A 21,656-nucleotide genomic window follows, 5' to 3' on the forward strand; every position below is an offset into this window, starting at 1 on the left:
CATTAAAGTATCTTGACACACGGGCCCTGGAAGAAGCGTCTGCAGCGGTGCAGAGAAGGCTTAGCAAAAATGAAGCTAAGCCGTGCATCTCTCTCTTGTGTGCCCACCCTCTGTCTGGGAAGAACAGCTCAGGGGTTGAAACTTGTGGAACCAAGGTTTGGGTCAGCTCAAACCCATAAGACAAGAGTGCCTTAATAATCTGTAGCAAAAGAACAGAATAGGGTGCAAACGCTACAGACAGCTGCCTTCTGCGGCATTAGCTACCCTTCCCAATTTGGTGTCATCCGCAAATTTCATGAGCATCCCCTGAATTCCTTCATCCAAGTTGCTTATAAAGATGAGGAACAACAACGGTGCCAGGGAAGAACCCTGCAGCCACCCCTCTTGTCACTTTCCCCCAGGATTATGAGGAACTGTGAGTGAGCACTCTTTGCATTCGGTCAGTCAATCCACTACAAACCTGCTTAACAGCTACCTCGTCCACTCGACATTTTACCAGCTCTTCCACAAGAATATCATGGGGAGGGGGCTTTGTCAAAAGCCTTACTGAAATAGAGATACACTACGCCTACAGCGTTCCCCTGATCCACCAAGCTTGTAACTCTATCAAGAAAAGAAACGAGATTTATCTGGCATGACTTGTTTTTGAGAAACCCATGCTGGGTTTTAGTAATCACAGCATCCTTTTCTAAGTGCTCACAAACTGACTTACAATTTCTTACTACTCATTTCCTCCCAGTTTTCAACATACAAAATACTTGATGGTTCTCCTCCTCTAACCAACAGCCGTGTGCTTGAACGTAAGAGACAAGCTAGACATGAGAACTGTGATGCATAAATAAAAAGCTTTCAGGTCTGATTAAACTTTGCAGCCAGAGGGAGAGTTGATCCAGATCAGGAATGCTGGGGAAAGCAACCTAGGAAGTTTCCTTATACCAGGTCAGCAAACTTTTTCAGCAGGGGGCCGGTTCACGGTCCCTCAGACCTTGTCGGGGGCCGGACTATATTTTGAAATAATAATAATGAATGAATTCCTCTGCCCCACAAATAACCCAGAGATGCATTTTAAATAAAAGCACACATTCTACTCATGTAAAAACACGCTGATTCCCGGACCGCGGGCCAGATTTAGAAGGCGATTGGGCTGGATCCGGCCCCCGGGCCTGAGTTTGCCTACCCATGCCTTATACCATGAGAGCAGAAGAGCCTGCTGGGTCAGGCTAATGGCCGACCTGGGTCAGCATCCTGTTCTCACAGTGGCCGAGTCATAACTTTGGTCCATCTAGTTCAATATTGTCTACACAGAGTATGCTCCTCCAGCTTTTGCTGGACTGCATCTCCCATCAGCCCCTGCAAGTGTGATCAATGGCCAGGGACAGTGGGAGTTGTAGTTCAGCAACATCTGGTGGGACTCAGCTACACCGGCAAATGAAAGAACGCTTTATATGCGTTGTTTATGCATTCTAACACTGTGGCACCAGATGGCGATGTGGAGTTCCGGTTTGGCTAACCCGATTTCTCATACAAAGTTTGCAATGCCTTTAACTGAAACACTTCTTTGATGTGTCTAGATCCAGTATACACTGACAGGCAGTGGCTCACCAGGATTCCAGACAGGGGACACTCCTAGCCTTACCTGAAGATATTGGGGGTTGAACCAGGGACTGGTTTTCTGCCACTGACCCGCAACTCTTCCTAAAGGGATTTAAACCCTTTCGTGCTGTGCCATCTTACAAATGAAAATTGTCCCCTCTTCTATTTGGAAAAAAACTCCCATACATGTCTACAAGGAAAACGGTCCCTGCAAGGAGAATTTTCATTTGGAGAACACACACCCAATCTGGATCAAATAAAAATGAAGCGGACAGGAGATCTATTCATCCATCTGTACCATCACCACATCTTTAAAAAAGAACCCCTTACCCAGGAAACGGCACAATCTATTATTTACCTAGCTTCTGAGGCATTTTTCGCCTGCCCCGTCACATAAAGATCTCCCGGTAGCGTCTGATAAATAAGTGAAAGCTACAAGAACGACATTAACTATTCAAAAAAATTAATTACGAAGTAGGACGCAAAGCCCCAAACGCTACATAAATGATGGCTTTGTGGAGTTGTGAAGCTGGGCCTCGCACACACATGCACAAGCACACAACGCCTTCTCGTGCACGACAAATGGGGCAAAGTTCGCACGCAGGGCCCATTCCCAGCCCGCAGGGAGGTCAGCAGCAGCACATCATGGAAACGTCTTCAGGATGAGGGGTTGCGCAAGGCAACAGGTGCAGCGCAGGGAGACAGCTGATAAGGTGTGCAGAAGTTGCTACGAGAAATGTTTAATCGGCTGTCCGTCCCCACAGCACATGCCTATATGCGCAGCAGGGAAAAGCAAGGGGGATGCCCTGCACTTTGGACCCTATTCCCATGGCTGCATGTAGGTTTATTTGCAGGCTCCATCCTCCCTTCTCCCCAAGTCCCTCCTGCACAGAAGAAAAGCCTTCCTGGAGCCAGATCCTGGCCTGTCCTTCTGCAAGGGAAGAGTGACCCTCCTAGAGGACTTACCTGCCCCTTCCGGCTTCTCCCTCCTGGCCCGGCATCAGCGCCAGCGGCTCGCAGGCACCGCCAGGGGCTCCTTCCGAAGCGGTTCTGGACTTGTAGCTTGCAACGAGGTGCATTTCCATGGCAACCAGTCACCATGGACTGATTTCTCCCAGGATACAGGCCTGGCTTTGTACTGACGTCAGCGCAGCACGAGACGTAGTATAACGAGCCAGCCAGAGAGAGAGGCCATCGCAGGAGCTCGGGGCTGTGTGGGGAGGAAGGGAGGGGGTCAAGGGGATAGGGGCTTGGGGCTCGTTCTCCACAGTTAGGCTGCAAACTGGGGGCGCCCTGTGTATGGCTGAATGCTCTGCTGCTGCACCATAGCACTCTTTTTTTGAAAATCCTCTCAGACAGAAAGCTAGCATATCAGGATGAAGGCTCACCGACAGGCTAGCTTTCTGTGGGCAAGGAATGTTCATCTACAGAGCAGCGTCCAGTCATGGGTCCAAGGCTCTGGTCCTGGGAGAAACCCCATTTAAGAATCAGGCATCTGTTGCATTTAAGGTGTCTGCCAGGAATTCTTTCTTTATTTTTTATTTCATTTCTATCCCACCTTTTTCTTCCAATGAGCTCAAGGCAGCGTATATGGTTCTCCTCCTCCCCATCTGATCCTCACAACAACCCTGTGAGGTAGGTTAGGCGAAGAGATGGTGGTTGGCCCAAGGTCACCCCAGTAAACTGAGCAGTGGCTGAGTGGGGATTCGAACCCTGCTCTCCCAGATCCAATCCAACATTCTAACCCAGAGCTTTCTAAACTGTGTGTCGCAACACGTTAGTGTGCCAGCTGCAGTGTGTCGGTGTGTCATGCAAACACTCCCCACTGGAAAGGGGTTAGTTTAAGCTCTGGTTTGCTAGTAAAACTAAATTGCTGTGTCGCAAAATGGTGCAGGTCTAAGAAATGTGTCACCGACATGAAAAGTTTGGAATGCTCTGCTCTAACCATTACGCCGCACAGGGATGGGGAATCTGTTGTTCTCCATTATGTTGCTGGACGTCTTGCTCCCATCAGCCTCAGCCAGCAAGGACAATTGGGACCAGTTCACCCAGCCATAACTGCTTTGAGGGCTTCTTTTTACAATCATGCAGTATGTATATAAACTTCATGAAATAAATGGTCAGGATTATGGATGTTTTGATGGCAAAAATATATGTTGGGGGGGGCATCAAAGGTCCCCCACGCCTGCCTTACGTCAACTTCCCTGTGTAGCGCATTCATCCTGCAGTAGGAACTATCCATGTTCACTAGATTCTAGCTCAGTGTTTCTCAAACTGGGTTCTCTGGCTGTTGTTGGACTACAACTTCCATCATCCATGACCACTGGTCCTGCTAGCTAGGGATGATGGGAGTTGTAGTCCAACAGGACAGACCCACCCAAGTTTGAGAAACACTGAGTCCTTTATGTCTACTTGAAGCTGCAACCATGCTTCAAAGTCTCAGGCACTTTCATCGATACCACAATATGTTTAACTGGACGTTTAAGAAATTGAACCAAGGACTTTCTCCCCACAAAGGATTTGCCTTCTGCCGCATTTGCAGGGTGTCTCTGGAAAACCCGAACCCATGCACTCTGCAGTCTGTCAAAGCCGGGCATGTGAAATGGTGCTCTTGGGCTGAGCTCAGGCACACGACTTGGGGTGCCCTGCAGGCAGCAAATGCACACCCAATTTAAAAACAATTTTCCTAAAGAGATTTTTCTACTGCAATCTGGCGTTCACATTCTAAGTTATTTTATCCTTTTAGTATCGCCGGCACTCTTTCGCTGGGCGTATACTAAAGAGCAGAGGATCAGATCTGCAAGTAAACAAACAAGCAAATAAATAGCTATTTCTATCCAGCCGTTTCGGCTCTTAAGGGAGCGTTCATGGTGACTCACGTCATTAATAAAACACAGTCCAAACAATAACCATAAAAAATTATTACAGCGGAACAAAAATGAAGCAGTAGAGGAAAAATTAACACAATAGAAAGCCTTGCTTTCCCACTCAAGCAACAGATAGCTGCCACCACTACCAACCCCCCCCCCTCTGCAACATTGTTAAAGAGGTGTCAAAATACAGGGCCTCAAGGGGGATGGGGACACAGCCCAACCTCCTGCAGCAAGGAGTTCCACCAATTTTACAGTTAAATTTCATGCAAAAGCTCTCACTGTTGTTCAGAACATTCTGGCAATAATTGCAATATTCTGGCTTTTATACAAAACATTCTGGCAACCGGGCTTGGTTCTCTCCTCCCATACAAATAACAACAACAACAACAACAACAACAACAATTTATTATTTATACCCCGCCCATCTGGCTGGGTTTCCCCAGCCACACACACACCACCCTCCGCCCAAATATGCTGGCAGTTCTAGATACTGGCCTGGTAGGATTTCCAGCAACCTAGAAAAAAAGCAGCAACCTTGGACTCAGCTACATTAGTTTAAAAAAACCCAGCGTTTTGAATGTGTTACAAACATGCAACACCAGATGGCGATGGAGAGCAAAAATAAATTATTTGAGATTTTCAATAGTCCTTTTTTTTGTTATTATGATTTATTTCTGACTGATTTATAGGGTCTTTCCCCCTGTATGTAGATCCACCCCTAGGCTGCTCCTGTGCTATTAAGAGAGCTTTGATATGTAGAAATCATCAGCTGAGGTGACGCTTTTCATTGCTGCAACTAACTTGATCGCCTGAACATTGTTGCTATCCTACTGTTGTTTAAAGGAACAGTTATAGGGACCATACACTTGCTTGGGTATTGGGGGTGTATTTACATGGGCACAGAGACATGTTTCCCATGTGATCTAAGGTTCTACAAGGGGGCGGACACATTTACTTCAGCCTGTGGGTTGCATTTCTTTCTGGGCAATCTTGCAAGTGCCATATGCCAGTGGTGTTGGAGCCAGAGGCTAAAGTTGGCAGTGCAATGAATGTTAATTTTACTTTGGTGAAATTAGTTTCTACACACACACAGGTGGATACACACATATAAAAAACGCTGTGAAAATACTATTTTTTTAAAAAAAAAAAACTTTGAAAAATACATTGAGTTTGGCATAGCTCACTATTGCCATCTAGTGTCACATATGTGTATTGCACTTCACAACACATTTAAAACGTTTTATTTGCAGCTGTATAGCTGAGTCCACACACAGAGAGAGCAACGCATCCTCTGTGCGGATGAGCAAGAGGCATAATCAGTTTGACGACACAGCCAGGCAAAAACAATAGGGATGGTGTGGTGCGGGACTTGTTGAGGGGTGTGGCCTGGGGCGAGGGTGTGTGTGGCTAAGGGCCAGGCAGAAAGCCCCATGGCTCTTTTGCCCCACTTTCACCAACCAGCACCTGGGCTCGTTTTCTCACCTCCTGAGAACTTAGACGAGGTTTAAGCCACTTCCCATAAAGTCATCCTGACTGCAGACCAACAGCTGGCTTGTCCTTCAGAACAGGTCACTTGCTTTGGGGCTGTTCTGTGGGAAAACGGGTGACATTTGCATGGCGAGAGAGAAAAAGGTGAAAGAAACCCAGTCTTGGGGACGCAGTTGCTCTCTCCAAGCAGGCTGCTTGGATGCTACCCGATTAGCAGCACAGCCTTAGAGCCCATCTCTGCAGCATTTGGTGGGACTTGGCTGCACGGTAGCAGCCACACAGGTCTTGCCATTCTTGCATTATTATTTTTCCTGGTGCCTTCTGGAAAGCACCCCCACCTGCACTCTGAGCAGCACTGCCAGGGAAACAATAACAAAACCGGCTGGCTTATAAAACCTGCCATTTTCAGGCACACGGCATCTGCGCTGTTGTTCGAGGGTGTTGTCATAGTACCCGAGGAGCAAATCCAAGATTGGGGCTCCCTTTCTCTGGGGCCTCCAAGAGACATGGAGCAAAGGGATGGCTCCTTTCTAACAGGATGCTCTGCCCCACTAAGAAGCAGGGCGGAGCCATTCAGAAAGACAAAGCGGGGTCCAACAACATATAAAGGGTCACAGGGTAGCCACCCCTGTTTTGCAGGATTCAGGAGTACCCTCTCACTGCTGAAACAGCAATCTTAAATCCAACCCTGCGGATATTCATCTGAAACACACACACACACCCAATGGACCATCAAACTACCAAAACACAGTGGATAGAGCACAGATCCCTCCTTCAGCTTTGAGCATCTCCAGCAGTGGCAGCTGGTACCCAAGGAGCTGGAAGACAGAGAAAGCCAGCTAATTCTTGCTTTCTCTCCCATCCTCTTCCCTGCTGAGTTCTGCAAGGGAGGAGGAAATGGACAGCCAGGGCCACCTGCTGCACTTGGTTGTAAGAAGACCTGACCATTATGTCCGGTCATGGCCGACTCTGGGGTTGCAGCAGTCATCTCGCTTTATTGGCCAAGGGAGCTGGCATACAGCTTCCGGGTCATGTGGCCAGTATGACTAAGCCACTTCTGGCGAACCAGAGCAGCACACGGAAACGTCGTTTACCTTCCCGCTGGAGCGGTACCTATTTACCTACTTGCACTTAATGTGCTTTCGAACTGCTAGGTTGGCAGGAGCAGGGACCGAACAACGGGAGCTCACCCCATCGTGGGGATTCAAACTGCCAACCTTCTGATTGGCAAGTCCTAGGCTCTGTGGTTTAACCCACAGTGCCACCCGCTGTGAGTATTTACAGGTTTCCATGCTCCGTGCTGTGAAAAGCTTTGCCAGTGCCTGCAGACCAAGCTGCTGTTAATAGGCGTAGGAGCAGGCCAGTCAGGGGTTTGCTTTGGTCAGTTGACAACCCTTGGTGCTTCCTGGCTCCCTTGTGAGCAAGTCATTGGAAAAGTCATAATTCTGGCCAGGCCAAATCAGAGACCTACTGCTTTCGACTTATTAGCCATTTAGTTAGAATGCTAGGAGCAGGGACCACCCGGGGCGAGGTAATTGAATTAATCCCAGCATTTGAAAGAAGGCCCCCCCTGGAGTGTGTAAAAAACCCTGAAGCTGCTAAAGTCAGACAGGGACAGCTCCCAGGGAGTAGGAAATGCAGGATGAGAGATGAGATTCCTTAATGCAGTGTTTCCCAAACGTTTTTGGGCAACGGCACACCTGTTTACCGGGAAAAAATCTCGCGGCACACCACCATTAAAGCCCCGCCCCGTGACGTCAGCGTGCAGCGTCACGCCGGGAGGGACGCACAAAAGTGAAAGTTTTTTCCCTTCCCCTTGCCGGGGTGGGAGGAGGCAGCAGAGCGAGGGACTGAGGGACGGCGGCAGCTGAGGCGGCGGCGGCTGTTGTGGTGGTGGCGGCAATAGCGGGCGGAGGAGGAGCCGTCGCCGGGAGTTGCTGCTGCTGCTGTTGCTGCTGCTGCCCGGACATGCCGGCCTCCTCCTCCTCCGCTGTCTCGCGCTCCTCCCTTTTGCGCGCACTGCCCCGCCGCTCGGCACCAGCACCGCGGAGCCGCCCCCGGCTCGACGCGGATCCTCGCCGCCGCCGCCTCTCGCTGCCCGACTCGCCCGCCTCCCTCCCACGGCACACCAGCCGGTGTCTCACGGCACACTAGTGTGCCGCGGAACACCGGTTGGGAAACACTGCCTTAATGGCCTGATCTTTAACAGCTGACTGCATTGGGCAGGGTGGGCGACTTTTCTTCCTGACAGATGCTCTGCACCTTTAAGCAACTGCCCTATCAAGGTCAAACAAAACCAGCAACAGAAAGGAAAGTAAAATTTAAGAATTCAACAGCTTTACCTTTGCCTATCAATGCATCTCATGTCCTGGTCAGGCTGCACCAGTTGAATTTCCGTCATAATTTGCTTCTGGTAAAAATGCAGAAGCTAGGCAGGTGAGTGGGGGGTGGGGAGAGGCAGAAACCTCATCCTACTGAAACCATCGACTTCTCAAATATAAAATATATTAAAAAATTAAAGAATTGTCCAGTAGCACCTTAGAGACCAACTAAGTTTGTCCCTGGTATAAGCTTTCATGTGCATGCACATATCTGAAGAAGTGTGCATGCATACGAAAGCTTATACCAAGAACAAACTTAGTTGGTCTCTAAGGTGCTACTGGACAATTCTTTAATTTTTATATATATTTCGACTGCATCAGACCAACACGGCTACCTACCTGATTCTCAAATATGAATTCTGAAGGGCTTTGCCATCAGAAGCAAGGTAAGTCAACCTTCTCCCTCCTTATTTTACATATGCATACAACAGTTTTGCTGGGTATAAAGCAAAACTGAACATGCCTCCTTCCACTGGTACCTCCGCCCTGTTTTCTTGCCTGCCTTACTTCATTGCTATTTTCTGCTTGAACTGAGTCTGCAGCTTTATGTAAGTAAACAATATTTTTATATCCTTACATTAAGGACTTCTGTGTGGTTATTTTGTTTAGAGGGATAAAAAAGGGAGAATCCAGACTGCCAAAGGCATCCTGGATAATTATACAAAGCCATGCAGCTTTGTCTCCGGTTTCCATGTTAATACCGCAAAGGATGATATATTTTTAACTCTGCTAAACTAAACACTAATCTTGCTCAAGTGAATAAGAGGAAGGCTAATTAATAAATAATAGAGCCTCTCCTACCCTCCAAATCCATCCCAACAAGTTCAATTGTCACATTCCTTATTTTGTGCATTCACACACACATCACCCTGTTTTGCTGTGCATGAAACACAACAGAACTGAGCCTGTATCTTTCCCCTGTTACCCTCATCCTGTCTTCCTCCCCTCTGATAGACGCTTCCCCTTTGGAAAAGCTTGAGAGTGTAAGCTGCTCAAGGCAGGGACCTGTTTTCAGTGTGGAACACTGTGGTCATTACTGGTACAATACGAATGCTAAATAATATACTGGTACTCAGTGGCTTTGGGAAAGGTGAATTACGTGCTAGGGATTGTTACGAAAGGGAGTGAACACGAAACCTCCAGTATTGTAATAATGTTATACAAATCTATAGTTCTACAGCCATACTTGGAATGCAGAGCACAGTTAAGGTCACAGGACCTCAGAAGGGATATTGTAGAGCTGGAAAATGTTCAGAAAAGGGCAACCGAAATGTACTACAACTCCCATCAACCCTGGCACTGATGGGAGTTGTAGTCCCAAACCAGTGGAGAACATCAGGTTGGGGGAGGCTGGAGCTGACAAGCGCAGAACCAATGGACCAATAGCACACAAGTCTCCCTTCTTTCCCGCCCCCGTGCCACGCAGGAGCTCCCACCATGCGCCAGCTTAAGCTACATGCACCTTAAGGCTGTTGCTGCAGCAACATCCATCTCCCCCCGCAGTCCTGCCAGCCTAGAAGCAGAGTGATGAAAAAGGGCACCTCGAGAGAATCCTGGCTGTCCACAGAGCTTTGGCGAACCAGCCTGCGCACTAGGGAGGTCCGGGTGTGGCCCAGGGGCGAGAGGGCGGGCAGGGACTTCGCCTCGGTCCACTCCACGTGCAAAGTAGTGTCCACAGCCACTGCAGGGGAGAGCAGAGAGTGAGGTCAACCTCCGGGGAACAAGAAGGAGTGAGCAAAAGCAGGCGGTCTCCCTTTTGCAACCATAAAGCAGCCTCGTCACATTGCACAGCACATCATCCGTTCATGGAACCACCCCCTGGCTGTGAGATTGTGGCAGCAGGCATGGGCTTTCAAAGAGGGCCAGAGGACTGTGGTCACATCCACACGACACACATTGAAAGCATTCTTATACCACTTTCACAGTCGTGGCTCCCCGCCCCCCCCCCAAGAATGCTGGGAACTGTAGTTTGTTGAGGGTGCTGGGAGTTGCAGTTCTGTGAGGGGTCTCTCGGCACTACAGTTCCCAGCATTCTCCAGAGGAAGCCTTGACTGTTTACAGTGGGGAAAGAGTGCTTTATGTGTATGGACGTGACCCTAGTGGTGGGTAGCTGGCTTCATGGCATATCCAGGATCTTTGACCCTGAAGACCAGCTGCAGATGGGCAACAAGAGAAGGGCAATGACTATGCCCCACTTGTGAGCTTTCCATGGGCATTTGGTTGCCTTTGGATTCCAAGCACCTGCTTCGTTTTCATTCCACGCTTCCCCCAAGGAGTTCCAAGTGGATTTCCCTACAATAACCCTACGTGGGAAGGCTAGCCTGAGAGACAGTGACTGCCTCCAGATCATGCTCTCAGCTGAGGGGAGGGATCTGAACTCTCACATGCCTAGTCTTTATTTAAGGTAAAGGTAGAAAAGGTAAAGTACCCCTGGACGGTTGAGTCCAGTCAAAGGCGACTATGGGATTGCGGCACTCATCTCGCTTTCAGGCCAAGGGAGCCTGTGTTTGTCCACAGACAGCTTTCCAGGTCATGTGGCCAGCATGACTAAACCGCTTCTGGCACAACGGAACACTGTGATGGAAGCCAGAGTGCACAGAAATACCATTTACCTTCCCACCACAGTGGTACCTATATGTCTACTTGCACTGGTATGCTTTTGAACTGCTAGGTTGGCAGGAGATGGGACAGAGCAATGAGAGCTCACCCCTTCACACGGATTTGAACCGCTGACCTTCTGATCAGCAAGGCCAAGAGGCTCAGTGGTTTAGACCACAGCGCATACCACACTGATTCCAGTTCTGACAAAAAGCCTGAATTTTGAAGCCTGGACAAACCGTGAAGTCTGTCTCTCTCCCCCCCTCCCCCAGTCGCAATCCACAGGCACATTCTGTATCAACGGTGGGGAAACATTTGCAACTCGAGGGCTACATTCTGCTTCTGGGTAATCTTTCAGGGGCCACATGGCCGTGGCAGGCAGAGCCAAGAACAAGATTGGGAGAAGGAAGGAATGCACATTTCAGTTCGGTGAAATAGGCAGATTTCCACTCACAATCCCCTCTCTATTTTCCATTCAAGAAAGCAAGTAGCATTGTCAGAGTGGAAGGACTCCCTGAAGCCAGGCAAAGCTGCAGTCAAGGAAGGTGCAAAGCAATGCCAGGAAATGGCACAACCTTGAGAGGGACCCAAGGGCCACATGGAGCACCCTGGAGGGCCACATATGGCCCACAGCTCTGAAGTTCCCCGTACCCATCCTAGATCTATTTTCACCTGTGTTATAGCAACTTCGCACCAAAAAGGAATGGATAAGTAATGTGATTGACTATTATGCGGAATTGCCAAAGGTAACAGCTAAAGTAGGAGAACCTAAAGACGATTGTTTTGTGGAAGAATGGAAGCTTTTTTCTTTTTTTGGACTGTCTAAAGAAATGTTATAGTACAATGAATTCGCAATCAGGATTTGAACTATGAGCAACAGAAGGAATTAGAAGTTATTGTATCATTGTTATGGTATAAAAGACAGAAGATAGGGTGAAGCAAGGGGGAGAAGTAAAAAAACACCATGGAAAAAGGGGTGGGAAGTAGACAAAACAAAACAAAAAAGTTATGTATTGGAATATATATATGTGAATTTTTTGATATTTAATAAAATACAACTGGAAAAATACATCTGTTATAGCAACGGATAAAAGCAGATATTAACTGCCTAGAGCAAAGCATGTTGGCTTCCAGATGAAAGGTTTTGCTACCAGAATTTAATTCCTCTGTTTTCTCACTGGAATAACTGTAAGGTTTTAGAGCCGCATCACACATTCAAAGCACATCCCATGCACATTTAAAGCTCACAACGTCTGCCAAAGAACCCTGGCAATGGCAGTTTCCCCCTCGCTGAGCTACAATTCCCAGCCCCCTTAATGAACTATAGTTCCCAAGATTCTCTGAAGGGAGGAAGGTATTTTAAACACATTTTTGATGTGCTTTAAATGCATGTCATATGCAGAGTCAACCCATTGGAACTAAATCAACAAGTTGCTTGCAGGGAATGACTGTGGCTCAGTGGTATAGTATCTGCTTTGCACTCAGAAAAAGGTCCCAGTTCCACTCCGTGGTATCTCAAAGATGGCGCTGTGTGAATCCTTGGAGAGCTTCTGCCATTTAGCATAGAACAGAGCACATGTGGGGAATCTGTAGCCCTCTGGATATTTTGGTGGACTACAAAGCTCATCATCCCTGACCGCTGGCCATGCTGACTAGGGCTATTGGGAGCTGGAGTCCAACACCATTTAGACTAGACCAGGGCTTCTCAAACTTGGGTCTCCAGCTGTTTTTGGACTACAATTCCCATCATCCATGGCCACTTGATGATGGGAGTTGTAGTCCAACAACAGCTGGTGGCCCAAGTTTGGGGGGCCCTGAACTAGATGAACCAGCAAGCTAGCTAGAGATAAATCAGCCTTCATACCTAAAGTCCTCTGGTTTTAATGAGTCTGCTCTGAGTATGCCCAACAGCAGACGCCACCCATTGTGGTTAACTGCATCCTACCAGGACCCAGGGCAAACTTGTCTGACGCTGAGTCAAACCACTGGTGCATCTTGCTCAGTATAGTCTACACTGGCTGACACCGGCTCTCTGGGATTTCTGGAGATGCTGGGGGATTGAACCCGGAACCTTTTGGCTTGCAAGGCAGATCCTTTACCACTAAGCTGCTCCCTCTCTCCTCTGTTTTCTGCAGCTCCTGCCAGGAATGGAGTGGGGGGCTACCAGCTGACCCCACACCTCTCCTAGCTCCCTAGGCTGCTTTCACCTGCCAGGGGAAGCAGAAATTAAGTTTCTCCTCTGCTCCATTATTCTGCTGCTGCTCGGATTTCTTTCCTGGGGCTTTCCGAAGGAGCCCTGCAGACAGTGGCTGGCTGCATGGGGCTGTGTGCCAGGAACTGCATTCAGTCTTCGGGGACTGCTAAAGGAGCTTGTCGGGAGATGTGTAGAGTCGCAGAGTATAAAGCCAAGGGAAAGTGTCTGCCAGCCTGCCTCTCCTAAGCAAGCAAAAGGAACAGGATACACACATCCACACCTCCCGCCTCTGAGCGCTGCCAGGTTTTCCCCCGGGCACCAATGCCACACACTCTCTCTCTCTCTCCAGGAGAATCAGGTGGTGGTGTTCTCCTCCAAACGATAGCCCTCCACTTTCAGAAAATGTGGACTTCTGGCTGAGGGTAAATGACAGGAGTTGCGGGTGCCTAGCATACCCTTTCTGGCAAGGTCTCAAAGACAGCCTGGTTGGCAGCTGGCGAAGAAAGTCAGAGTGACCGCTGAGTCAGTCCAGCCCTGTGATTCACAAAAGTGGTACCTGCAACAAAACGTTGCAGTGGAGAGGGCTGCTGTTCAGGGTCCCGGCTATTCCATTCTATCTGTGCCCGTCCCCCTCCGTGAAAACAACAGTCCCTGACTACAGCAGAATATACCGCTAAAGGACCCAAGTGGGTATGTGTGCGCCACACTCCCCATGGAGAAAGAGAGGCTAGGATTTGTTGCTCCCAGATTGTCTAGAATTCTGTAGCAGTCAGCATTCATGGGAACAGTGCATGCATCCCATAACAAAAATGCTTAGGTAGCTGCTGGGCTGCAGCTCGTTCCACTAATAATAATTGTTTCATGGCCCTCACTTGAGCTGCCTGTTGGGTCCACCTGTTATCGCAAGCCTGAGAGCAAGGCTCTGGCCGGTCTTAGCCACTGCATGCCAGCTCTCCTGCAGATCCCTGCGTGCAGCAGGAGGATCTGTGACTCTCCACGGGGCTGCATGTGCCTGCTTCTGCCACAGTCCCAATGCAGAAATGACTTCTCCCTGCCCATCTAGCTGAGATTTATGGTGCTTCCAGTTCATTGTGCGAGCCCTGCTCCTCTTTAATGCAAGGTTGTGGGGGGGGGGGCTGTTGTTGTTTTTCTGCAGATTCCACACAATGTCTGTTGCCATCATCAAGATGACAGTCATATTCCCCCTCCCCTATTTAATTCATTTTCTCCCCAGGGAAAATGCAAGAATTTAAAGAATAGCTATGTTTTGCCAATGACCTGTTTGCAATATTTTAACAACAATATTCAGCCCCCATCTGGAAACATCCTTAGAATCCTCTGGACCCCTTCAATAAGAATTGAAATTAATGCCACAAAAGTTACTCACTCGAAATACTTCTACCAGCGTATACTTGCCCACACGTACCTATTTATACTTGAGATAGCATAGTGGGTTTTTTTAGTGCTATGAATAGTATTTTTCAGCGCGTAGAAGGCTGTTTTAAAAGGCGATTGTTGCTTGTGGTGTGTATACACCTGCCACTCCTGCCTCTAGGCAGTTTCCATATTGTTTGAAAACACCGCAAAGTGACCTCGGGGCAAAATAAACTGTGTGTGCGAACGTCTGCACTGCTTCCCCACCCCACCCCCATGAAAAAGAAACCTCTCTCAAATCACTTCAAACTTTCAAGCTCTGTTAAAAATGAAAGTAAAGTCCTGCCCATAAGATATAATTCTAAATACAGAAAGAGGGCAAAGGTGGATTTCGGGGAGAATGATGGGTTCACCCACACTGGGCACTGAGCCAAGAGGTTGTCGGAGAGGATACTCGAATCAACATTGCATAAATTAACATATTGCTTGCATACGGTGTACGGCATATGAAACTTAGCAAGAATGCACCACTGGACCTTATATTTACATGAACACCAATAAAAATTATCTGGAAATGCAACAATGATATAGAATGGAAGGTGTGAGGAGGAGGGGGGTGCAGAATTTTGGCATCAGACAGGGTGCCTCCAAAATGTGAAAGCCCAATGTCTGCCACTGATGAGGGCAATACCTTTATTAGGCCAACCCAGAATAATGTGCAAAGCTTTCAGGTCCACGGGTCTCTTCATCAGGCCAGAGCAAAGCTGGGGGGAGGGAAGTTGGCTTGGGGTCTGCCTCTGGTCAGAGCCTTTAGATGGGATGTGGGAGCAGGTTGCAGACATTGAAAAGGGGCTCTGTGAGGTTCTATGCACCTAACACTGCCACGGAGTAGGAAAGGAACATATAATACTTTGTTTTTATTTTTTCAAACATGAGGGTATGTTTTCCTTTTTCCCTCTGCTGCAGTGTTAGGTGCAATGAGACCTGCATAGCACCTCACGGATCCTCCTTTCAATGTCTGCTGCTGGCTCCTCCTTGCTGCGTCTTAAGCCTCTGACCAGCCACCGGCTCCGAGGCATCGCCAACTCTTTTCCTCTGCCCTTCCTCTTGCTCTGTGCAGCAGCATCAAGCCTGATGAAGAGTTCTGGAGAACCCGAAGGCTTGCGCACTTCCTCTGTGACATTCCGGCTGGCCTAATAAAAGGCATTGCCATCGTCTGGATTTTTAAATTCACAAACTACAGTCTGTCTCCAGCCTGTCTGCTGATGTACATGATCTACTACAGAATTACGTGGTACAGCTCTTGATGGATTGTATCCCTTCAACCTCCAGGGAGATGGAACAAATGCTTGAATATGAACATTTACACACACACAAATGTTGTTGTCATGGGGTGTTGTTTTTTTAAAGGATCACTATGCATACAAAAGTAGTCAAAGGGAACGTTCAAAGCTAGCTTTCCCCCCCCTGCCTTGCTGATTTTGAGAGAAGGGACGTGGCTCAGTGACAGAGCAGCTGTTATTCATGAAGAAGATCTCTGGTTCAGTTTCCAGCATCTCTAAGTAGGCCTGAGAAAAGCCTCTTCCTGAAACCCTGGAGAGATGCTGCCGGTCAGTGTAAGCAATACTGAGCTACATGGACCAGTGGTCTGATTTGGTATAAGGCAACTTCCTACATTCCTATACTTTTGTAGGAAGTGTGATCAATGAACATAATCATTCTCTCTCTCTCTCTCTCTCTCTCTCTCTCTCTCTCTCTCTCTCACACACACACACACACACACACACACATTTGCATCCTGAAGTGGTACAGTCAACCCCCAATAATACACATGCAAGGGTCTTCACAGTGTTGCTCAGCTCCTAAGCAAGGGATAGTGGAAACCAGTTCCCTTCCAGTCAATAAAACTTACAAGTGAAATTCAGCCCAAATCACATAGATACTGTTTTGTGCTCATGGTTAACTAAGCAGAGAGATGTTCCCATGTGGTTTCGGTTCCTGGGATATGCGAAAAGCATACTGCTGAGATAATGCATGAATGAACGCAGGCCAAAGAACTTCTTGCAATATAGCATGCAAACTATGGAACATGCAAAGCAGCCTTGAATATCTACTGACTATAAATGGGGCAAAGTTCCTGCAAAACGCAGCATTTGCTGTGCATCGTCACTGTCGTGGGAAAGGGAGGCTGGTCCCTCTGGCTCAGGGATTCTATGGAAACTAAGGCTAGGTACACATTAGAGGCTTAAAAGGTCATTTGTTGCTAGGTCATTTCCCATACTCCAGAAAGGGAGTGGGGACGTTACCAGTTTGGTTTTTCCTTCACCTACAAACCCCCAACAACTCCTATTCATGAAGCAGTCATCTGCACATGTGCAATGGCTTTCTCAAGTGTACACACCTTAGCTGAACCCATACCTTCCAACATTTCTCTGATGAAAATAGGGACATTCTATCATCATCATCAACATCAACATCATCATTTTACTATTTATACTCCATTCATCTGACTGAGTTTCTCTAGTCACTCGAACAGCTTCCAATATATATAAAAACATAATAAAACATCAAACATTTAAAACTTTCTTATAGAGGGCTGCCTTCAGATGCCTCGGGGGTCAGGTAATTCCATACCCTCCAACATTTATCCAATGAAAATAGGGACATCCTAAGGAAAACAGGAGCATTCTGGGATCAAATCCGAAACCGGGATGGCTTCTGTAAATCTGGGACTGTCCCTGGAAAATAGGAGGATCTTTGAACAGTGAAATGAGTATAGCTTATGATTCAAACCAGTTGGAAACTGGATTGAGTGGGGAAAGCATCAAACAGCATTTATCAAGGAACTACGAGCCAGTTCTGCATTGTGGGGAATGCGGATTCTACAGTCAGCAGTATTGGGAGCGCACTGGTCCCAGAGTGGATGGTAATGTGCACACAGACTGAAACAGACTTTGTGTCAGTGGGGAGGGAAGAGATGGAGAGAGAGGGGCAGAAAAGGAGGAAGGGAGGATGTGTGAATCTAGCCAGGATTTCCTTCCAAGAAGAGACTGCATCCGGCAGTGTGAGTCTCCCTTCCATGAAAGGGACACTGCGTTCCTAACAGGCGAGCCATTAATTTCCGAGCGTGCTGCCATCATGCCGGGGGGTGGCGGGTGCCAGCAGCTTCCGCAGAAATAGCACAGATTCTCTCCCTCCCACTTTGAGACATTAAACACACACACAAATCAAATAATGTGTGTCAAAGTTTTTTTAACCGGGGACTCAGCATCAATTGAGAGCCGGGGCAGCAATCACTGGTCCCGGTCCCGGGGCTGCCGTCAGCATTGGCAAGGGACAGGAGGCAAAGATTTCTGATGAACAATGAGAAGGACAGTCCGGAGGGCCGGGTCCTGCTGAAACTGCAGCAGTGCCAAAAAACAGGGGTGTCAATGTCACCTTTCGCTGCCAGAAATAGATGAGACACAAAATGGGGAGGGTACCCTGAGCTAGCAAAGGGGAGTGAAAACGCTTGCCCTGCCCAGAGCCCAGAAAGGAGCTTAAGGCAGGAAGAGAGGAAGCTGCCTTACATTGAGTCAGATCATTGGTACATCCAGTTCAGTACTATCTACACCATGGGTAGGCAAACTAAGGCTCAGGGGCCAGATCCGGCCCAATCGCCTTCTAAATCCGGCCTGTGGACGGTTTTTACATAAGTAGAATGTGTCCTTTTATTTAAAATGCATCTCTGGGTTATTTGTGGGGCATAGGAATTCATTCATTCCCCCCCCCAAAAAAATACAGTCCGGCCCCCCACAAGGTCTGAGGGACAGTGTACTGGCTCCCTGCTGAAAAAGTTTGCTGACCCCTGACTACACTGACCAGCAGCTGCTCTCCAGGGCTCCAGGCAGGACACATTGCCAATTCTACCTGGAAATGACAGGGATTGCATTTCAATGGCGCAGATTAATAATAATAAAAAAAGACTTGTGCTGCAGTCTATTAACTTCTGATTGGCCAGGGCTGCAACCCCTGGCATGCTCAACCCCTTTTGAATGCAGGGAGACTAACTTCCAGTAACACAGCAGAAGGTCGCATTGTTTTTTTTTAAAAAACAACCAACCCTACCCTGGTTAATGAGGCAGCAGATTAAAATGAGTACTTATGGGCACGTATAGGAAAATGCAGAAGGCAAAAAGCATCTTTAAAGAGTCATGCCTCATTCTCTTACATCCAGAAAGGATGTGCTCCTGCTAAGACAACACATATCACACACAACATTAAAAAAAATAAGGTATGCTTTCTGCTTCAGAACTATTGTTTTTACTTGTACACACATTTATTCAAATGTGCCTGGGAAATCAATCAGCTGAAACTCTTGCAACAAACCAAGATTTCTTTAGCAGTATGAAAGCCTGGTAGCCCCAGCAAAGACCTCCAGCTTCAAGCCTCGAAAATGGGTTCAATTAAAGAAGCGCTGAATCCCCTTGAAACTATGTCCTGTCCTCTCTGTGACCCAGTCCATAAGTTATAGGAGTAGTGTGGGAGTTGTTGCCTGCTGTGTCCTCCTGACTCATGGAGCTCCAGCAAAGGCTGGCAAGAACTCCCTGAGTGGGTGGCAGAATGATCTGGTTCCTTCCTACTCTTGTATTGCCCTGTTGGCCACATCATTTGGCTGACCCACACCGTTCCTCTGCACCCACAGCATTGGAGATGCTGGAGAGCAGACCACAGGCAACTGATGGCAGGCTACCCCATTCCAAGAGGAATGCATCCATCAGGCCTGAGAGAGCACCAAACAGGAAGGGAAGGGAATTAAAAGGTTCTTCACTTTGAAAGGACAGGGTGGGTGATTTGCCCTTCCTCCATTCTGTCCCCTGGAAAGCCTTGCTTAACCCCAGGCTAGTGATGCTGGGGACCTTATGACATCCCAGCTCCTTCCAAGCCTGGATTGTGTGGGGAACTCCCACGCTGTGATTCCTTCCCATACCAGCTGCATCTCTTCCAGCATCCAAGAGCACACTAGCATAGAAAGGATCTATGCCAATATAGTTCCCTCCAGTTGTTGTTGGCCTCTAACTCCCATCAGCCCCAGCCAGCAGGCCAGTAGGATGATGGGAGCTGAAGTCCAACAGCATTTGCAGGGCATCACTTTGATTATCCCCAATCTGCATCCTGGGCCCTTCCCACATGGCCTGGGTGCCTGATAGTACCTTTATGGAATATCCATGCTGGCTGTGGCTGATGGAACCTGTGGTCCAAAATATCTTAGATGGAACCTTAGAATCATAGACTTGGAAGGGACCACGAGGGTCATCTAGTCCAACCCCCTGCAATACAGGAATCTTTTGCCCAACGTGGGGCTCAAACCCACAACCTTGAGATCTCATGCTCTACCAACTGAGCTAGAGGACGCCAGGTCACTATACTGAATGGCTTCCCATCAGCACAAAGGCATGGGAAGAGATCAGACCCACTCCTGAGCAAAACGGTTATGGTTTCAGCTAAACAGATTCAGGGACAAAAGCTATGTCTGAACACCATCATGCTGATACTCTGGCAGGCTGGGGAAATGAGAGACTGAGCAGAAAGTCTTGGCAAAAGGAGAGAAAGTCAGCAGAACTGGTCCCTCTGTTTCACAGGAGATGCTAAAAAAAATCAAAAAAATCAATGGGAAGCAGGAATGTGCATTTTCCTGTACCCTCTGTGGAAAGGAAAGGTTACACAGGATGTTTGCTCTGTGCAAAGGGGAGACTGTATATTGCTCCAGCGTGGGATTTTGCTGCATGTTTGTAGAGGGTTTTCTTTCTGGTGCCATCACACCAAGGACTCCTCTTGCCAGGGAAGAGACAGAAAAACACACCCACCCACTGGCCAATGAAGTCAATAATTTATCAGAAGATGCAACAAGTGAAGCTGAAATAAAGAAGGAGAACGCACACAATGCCCATAAAGGACGTAATGAGTTATGTCATTAACCTCAGTGTATTTCAAGGGAAGGGAAACCATGTAATTATTTATGAAACGTTTGTTGGATAAAAAAAGTCAGCTAATAATGTTTTGCATTCCTGACCTCGGGCAGACCTGTGATTTGCAGCAATTTCTGCTCCCATTTCCAACTGAATTCTCCAACATTCCTAGTTACTGATTTTTCAGAATTCTTCCTAAATATTTGCAGGTCACTTCCAGATCGCCTGTTTATTGAGGTGATATTGATCGCCTGACTTGTCTGCAGGGAGATGAGACAACATTGGCTACTTGTTGAGCATTCATTCTGATTTGTTTCCTGGGAGGTTAGACAACACTGGAATAAGCAGGTGTTATCCCACAGTTGTCAGTTCATCTTCCCTGCACTTTAACTTATCACAAAAAGTCAAATTTTGTTTGTTGCACAAGAGTTCCAAATCAACCTGAATTTGCCAGTAATCGACTCCCGTCCAAAAACAGAGGCAGTACCCACCACCATCAAACACAGGTCTTTGTACTACTTGATACTAAGTTGTATGAGCAAACAACAATATCTCCATCTAAAGAATGACCAGTGAGCCCTCTTAGATGACTGGTATGTGTGCCTCATGGAACTCCCTACCTGCCTGGGTTAGTGTTGAAAGGAACTATCATGCCCTGCTCTCCTGTCTGAAAGTGAGGGAAGGAAGGAAAACAAACAGTGTGTTTTAAGCCAGCTGGCAAGAAGCAGCCTTATGGGGGCTGCGAGAGTGTGCTGCTGCTTTTGGAGATTGCTGTTGCTTGTCCACTTGCACGTTCTGCACAAACTGAAAAACTAGCTTATCGAATGGTGGGGGCAATTGGCTTGGCTCCCCCTGAGACATTTTCACTGTCCTTTCTCCAAAGAAGGGGTACATTGAGGAAGCGATAACTTTGGCAGCCAGATGAAGTGTATCAAGAGAGATGGGTTACAAGCAGAAGATCCCTGGTTCGTTCCCTGACATTTTGAAAGAGGACTGAGAAAGACTCCTGCCTGCATCTGTAGAGGGCTGCTGCCAGTCAGAGCAGAGAATACTACGCTAGATGGATACCTGACCTGGTATAAGGTTGCTGCTTCCTATTGCAAGGGAGAATGTAGCTGAGTGGTAGATATATGCTTCACATGCAGAAGGTCTCAGGTTCAATCCTTGGTATCCCCTGTCAAAGAGGATATCAGGAAGTAGACCCCCA

At 47.8% G+C, this 21,656-nt stretch overlaps 2 protein-coding genes across 7 annotated transcripts in view; both read right to left on the bottom strand.

Annotated features, from left to right (window-relative positions):
• The window catches only part of THPO (thrombopoietin), a 305,395-nt gene that overhangs the window by 236,701 nt on the left and 47,038 nt on the right, over nucleotides 1-21,656 (bottom strand). The gene's annotated exons all lie outside the window — the stretch shown is intronic.
• The window catches only part of FAM131A (family with sequence similarity 131 member A), a 56,964-nt gene that overhangs the window by 29,109 nt on the left and 6,199 nt on the right, over nucleotides 1-21,656 (bottom strand). For 3 of the 6 annotated variants that reach the window (XM_083504478.1, XM_083504477.1, XM_083504481.1), the window contains exon 2: nucleotides 9,877-10,016. The exons of 2 other annotated variants lie outside the window; for them this stretch is intronic. In XM_083504478.1, the coding sequence (XP_083360604.1) occupies nucleotides 9,877-10,016 (140 nt within the window). Of the gene's footprint in view, nucleotides 1-2,559; nucleotides 2,683-9,876; nucleotides 10,017-21,656 lie in introns of those variants that run through there. One more of the 6 variants, XM_083504479.1, reaches the window with a different exon arrangement.

This window comes from Podarcis liolepis (genome assembly GCF_965112155.1).
Source record: "Podarcis liolepis genome assembly, chromosome: 5".
In the NCBI taxonomy this organism is placed as follows: domain Eukaryota; kingdom Metazoa; phylum Chordata; class Lepidosauria; order Squamata; family Lacertidae; genus Podarcis; species Podarcis liolepis.